At 35.8% G+C, this 6000-nt stretch overlaps 1 protein-coding gene across 1 annotated transcript; it reads left to right on the forward strand.

Moving 5' to 3' along the window:
* Nucleotides 1–4564: 4564 nt before the first annotated feature.
* Nucleotides 4565–6000, forward strand: LOC123667020. The gene is made up of 2 exons (XM_045601029.1): nucleotides 4565–5083; nucleotides 5884–6000. The coding sequence occupies exons 1-2, from the start codon at nucleotides 4565–4567 to the stop codon at nucleotides 5998–6000; spliced, it is 636 nt and encodes a 211-aa protein (XP_045456985.1).

Genomic DNA, 6000 nt, shown 5'->3' on the forward strand with positions numbered 1-6000 from the left:
TGTCTTACAGCCGCTACCCATTCACCTCTTATTAAAATATTCGTTGGAAACCTAAAACCATGAAATTTGATAGTAAAATATGGGTACCTAGTTTACTCAAAAATTGTAAAAAGTTAAAACATAAAACAAACGAGTTAATCTTATATATAAAAATGAATCGCAAAATGTGTTGCTAAGCGCAAAACTCGAGAACGGTTGGACCGATTTCACTAATTCTTTTTTTAAAATGTTCCTTGAAGTACGAGGATGGTTCTTACGGAGAGACAAACTCAAAAAAAAAAAATTTAAAATTTCCTGAAAAAGTCTAAAAACAACACTTTTCTATACTCCCATACAAAAGATTTGTGATAATACTTAAAAGTCACTGTTAGGCGATACGAAGTTCGCCGGGTCAGCTAGTAATTCATAAATATATTTTGATTTTTTTATTTTCAATTTATGTAACATAAAATAACACGAGAAAAAAAAAAACAATAACTATGTCTACTTTTTACTTAATTATTTTTCTGATTGCGTACAATTTACTTACCCACATTTTGGGGTATTGAAAAAAAGAACTACTGGCAACACTCCCGTGGTACGTCATTTCGTGACATTGGAATTATAAGTTCCGAATAACCTCAATATTATTTTGGAATCACAATAAATTTAAAGTTTTATATGTACTTACGTGTGAAACGATATTCCTTCAGATTTTTTGTTTACTTTGGTATTGTTTTTGCACCATTTAATCACACAAGACGGCATTTTATAAGCAAAGTTACTGTATGAAGCCTCGTGACATACTAACGAAAATGAGCGTAGTTTGATGCATATGTGTGCGTGAGCGCGTGTATTTACTTGAAGGAGCCGAGTTTTGTGGCTTCACTAACAACAAAGGCCGCGCATTATCTACTTTTTTTTACTATATCTATGTCATATATATAATTTCAATATGTAATTAATTTACAAAACCATAAGCAATAATATTTTTTTAGTTGTGGATGCCGGTAGAGCTGATATATAATTTATGTAGAGTAATTGTGAGGTTCTTTCTAAAAAGGGAGGCAAACATCTTAACCTCAGCGTATCAATATATATATATAGTATGATGCTCGATTTCGGCGAGGCGTTCGTCTTGCGCGCTCATTTACATCGTATCCTAAAAAATCAATCTTTCTTCTTCTTTTTTCAAAGTCATAACTTACAATATACTTTTTAGTAATTTCAAATCTAACCTGCGCTGTATTATTAATATCTAACAATATGTCACTCAAATCATTGCCGTTCGTTAAATGGTGTAATTGTTTCTGGAGCCCTAGATGAGGTATTTTTCGGCCCTTTTACTACAGATCACAATAAATACTGCCAACATGTATGTGTATTTTATGAAAATGAAATGGTTATTGATTATAGTTGACATTCGTGAGATTCTACCCTGCTGAAAGTTTCAGATAGATCCAAATGTAAAACGATGATTGATGGGAAGTTTTTATAAACTATTGTGCGTTTGAAACAGGTACTCCAAATACTTTATTCAAATTTGATATGTATTATGGGCATTTTTCGATCCAGATAGATCTATCAGGAACCCCAATGGAACTTAACATTTTATATCGGAGTTTTTCCACAGGGTAAAGTGCCCGGGGCCCCCATTATAGCAAATTGCCCAATACTTCTAGTAGGTTAAAAAGGACCCTGAGAATTTTATTGGAACTACTACGAAGATCTTATTCATTAAATAGGAACAAATACTTGCCTTTAATTTTACTTTTAATGAACTAAAATAATTACCCATTCTTGTTGTGTTCAAAGTTCAAACTTTATTTAAAATTTGTCATTTTGGTTTAACTATTATATTACATAGCAAGTAACCTATATAATATAATAAGTAACGCAATCACTGAGTAATATAAATTAAACGTAATTTATTGAAATAAAAATTTTATACTAAAACTATTGTTAACAGTTATTGCATAGAAGAAGTGATTTGATTTATTTTAGACTTATGGGTATGCATATTGAATGTCTTTATTGCGATAGAGCGGTTTGTAATCGTTACGATAACAATATATCGTCGCCGATAATTCAACCGATATCATCATCATCATCACTTCATCACTTCAATCTATCGCAGTCAAAAATGGCGTGAACATGTGTTTTGCCTGTCATGTGTTTTGCCTATAGTCTCCACGCTGGGCAGGCGGGTTGTAGACCGCAGGGCTCTCATGTGTTTTGCCCATAGTCACCACGCTGGGCAGGCGCGTTGGTGACCGCAGTACTGGCTTTGTCGCACCGAAGACGCTGCTGCCCAGTCGTCGGCCTGTGTATTTCAAAGCCAGCAGTTGGATGGTTATCCCGCCATCGATGACAACTAATTCTATGCACAGTTTTTTTCACTAATTCAATTTCAAATACAGGACATTTTGTGTAATTTATATCGTGGAATATCATCCAGAACTTTGTATAAATTTCATAAGCGAATATAATGTTTATTTCCAAAAAAATACGTAAAACACATTTACAAATTCAAAATTACATCGTAGGTATACCGTTTCCGTGTATCGGTGACGATATATTAATATCTGCTTAGATGACGCTCTCATTAATTAGTATATGATTACGTGAAGTTAAGTATTTTATGAAGAAACATTCTTCATTGAAAAACAAAATTTTGTGCCAAAAAAAGTATATACTATTATAGTAGAAATGTATTAGATATGTACAAATATGGCCTTCTTTTGTCGATGTCACTGTAATTCGACTTTGATACTTTTATAAATAGTTTAAAAGTCATAGAGTAAAGATTTAGCTGTCATCTATACTGATATTATAAAGAGGTAATATTTGATTGTTTATTTGCATTGAATACGAAACTACTGAATCGATTTGAAAAATTCTTTCACGTTGGGAAGCTACACTATCCGCGGGTGACATAGGCTTTATTATAATTTCAAAAAAATTAGGGAAAAAAAATATTTTGAAGTTATTGTTAAATACCCGTGCGAAGCCGGGGCGGGTGCTAGTTCATTAATAAATTAATTCTTTGTTGTGCTCACCCAACACCGAACCATTCTCTCAACTAAAATATCAGCGCTTTGTATACACAAATATTCTTATAAAATGTACTCGAACTTGAGTTAACGATGACATAATTTCAACAAACTTTGTTAGGAATACCAATTATCAACAAAAGAATGATTACTGAAGGCGATATATTGTTTAATCGTTTTAGTTACAAGTAATTATTGTAATGAAATTGTTTTTAAGATGGATGTTTAAGTCTTCAAAATGTAAAGAATCAACGAAATTTTCAGGTCTTTGGCGTATTTGTTCGTTGTATTGTGTGTCGTGGAACCCCAAATTTGTATAATAAAGAGGATGTTTATTGTAAAAAAACTTTATTTCATTTCAACTATATAACGCCATCTATTTCTATAACTACATTTTTTTTACGTGGGGAAAATCCATCATAGACCCAGCGCGGGGCCGCCAGAGGGTTATGTCAGACTGCTACTGACTAAAAAACCACCACGTGTGAACAGTCATCCGCCTGGGTGGGGCGAGATGGGGTCGCGCTAGCATTTGCCACATCGCCCCGACATAACTATGTAACCTAGGGTAGGTCTCGAAATTAAAGTTTCTTCTTCCGTTTTGCGTTGTCTTGAAGAGATTGTGTCATTGAGGTACGGTACAGCAGAAAATATTTTAGTCAAAATTCGAACCAGCCTGATTAAGGCCCAAGTACTCGAGTAACTCAATGTTACAGAAGATCACAGGCAAAGAAAAAGCTTTCAACTAATGTTGTACTCTGAGGTGAGTAAGGTAACAGAGCTTTAAGGAAGAGGGTTAAGGTCGGCAAAGCGCTTGCAATACTCTTGGAGTTGCAGGCGTCCTTCCCTATGGAAACAATCTCATAGACTCTCATAACTCGTATGAGAATTTGGTCTGCATTTGTCCATCTATTATGACATTTTTTCCACAGGGTTTTTATTTATTTATTTAAAAACTTACATCCACGGGCTCAAATGCCCATGCCTTTTGCTAATCATGCATGCATTATAATAATACCACAGGCGATTTTTCATTACTACTGCAGATCAACAGTCCTGTGACTGCCTAGTAAAACTAGGACGTCGACCGACGCTGACGGTTTTTTTCCTTACAAATACTTGTAGTCTACGATAAGTATAAATAAGCAAATATAGAAAAATAACTGATTTTAAAAAGTAAAAGAGCATAGAGATAGTTACAGAGCCCTCTAGTGTACTGCATAGTACACTGGACGGGCTTATGCCTACATACACACTGTAAAGGTGGCAGATAAGCGCCGAGTTTATCTTCCTGGTGGTAAACGAATACCGCAGTCTAACCCTATGGAAAAATCTCATAAAATATGGACAGACCAAATTCTCATACGAGTTATGACATTAGTCACGCCATTGTGCCGTGTGCACATACCTATTTAAGTAACGTTCTAATTTATGTTAGTGGTTTGTTCTGGCACCTTACTTAATATTAAATAAATAAGTAATACCTCAAAGCAAAGGTATATTTGGTGACCCCGACACAAGAACCTTCAATTATGACTAGCTCCAACAGTTCAGGATCAGGAGCAGCAATGCAAAATGACTCCTCCGGTTTAGCGTCGATAACAGTTTCGTCGAGGATTCCGGAGTTCTGGTGCGATAAACCCAGATTGTGGTTTGTACAAACTGATGCAATCCTTGGACCTCAGAAGCTGAGCGATGAATCGAAATACAACTTGGTTGTCGCCAAATTAGGCAAGGAGGTGATTCAACAAGTCAGTGATATCTTATTAAAGCCGCCCGAGACTAAAAAATTTGAAGCGCTAAAATCACGCTTATTACAAGTTTACGAAGAGTCTGAAATTCGCCAATTTCAAAAATTACTAAGCGAAATGGAATTGGGAGATCAAAAACCGTCTCAATTACTGCGTAAAATGAAGGATTTAGCGAGAGATAAAATTCCCGATGAAACCCTGTCCATTATGTGGCAAGGACACCTCCCTGCTTCAGTACGAGCTGTTTTAGCGGTTACAGATGTAAAGAATTTAGAAAATTTGGCCGCGATCGCTGACAAGGTAATGGAGACGTCAAGGTCACAACAAATTTCGGAAATAAGGGCCAACACTTCGAGTTCTAATGATACAGCTTTAATTTTGGCCGAAATAGCTAAATTAAATCTGCGAATTAATGATTTGGAATCAAAAAAATCTACATTTAGAAATCACATTCGTCGCGCACGCTCTCGGTCTACATCGCGACAGCGTAATATGAGACGGCGTGCGCCCGATAGTGCTGATTGGCTTTGTTCGTATCATTATCGCTATCGGAATAGAGCAAAGAAATGTATAGAGCCGTGTGCTTGGAATAAGAATAATCAGGGAAACTAAGTATGGTGCAATCGGAGGCGGAGATTAGCACCATTACGACTTCTAAACGCCTATGTGTTATGGACAAAAACAGTGGTTTTAATTTTTTAGTGGACACTGGTGCGAATATTTCAGTTATTCCAGCGACTAAGAAACCTTATTGTAGTTACAAGTGTAGTGAGTACAGACTTTATGCAGCTAACGGGACAGAAATAAAAACCTATGGTGTAAAAACTCTTATTTTAGATTTAAATTTACGGCGACCTTACCGTTGGTCTTTTATTATAGCAGATGTGAATCAACCAATTTTAGGTGCAGACTTTTTAAGCCACCATAAATTAGTAGTAGACGTATATCGGAAGAAACTAATAGACGAAGTGACGAATTTATCTGTTATAACGTCGGTGAAATTAGATGGTCAAGGAACAATAACAACAATAAACTCAAACCATCCGTAAAGTGACCTATTAGCGTTATATCCCGATATCACTAAGCCAATGTGTTTTAAGGATACTCCACGCCACTCTGTAGTCCATTATATAGAAACAAACGGGCCGCCTGTTAGCGCGCGCCCGCGTCCTTTACCACCGGATAAATTTGAAAAAGCAAAGGTATACCATAACTGA

The sequence above is a fragment of the Melitaea cinxia genome, chromosome 27, assembly GCF_905220565.1.
Source record: "Melitaea cinxia chromosome 27, ilMelCinx1.1, whole genome shotgun sequence".
Taxonomy (NCBI): domain Eukaryota; kingdom Metazoa; phylum Arthropoda; class Insecta; order Lepidoptera; family Nymphalidae; genus Melitaea; species Melitaea cinxia.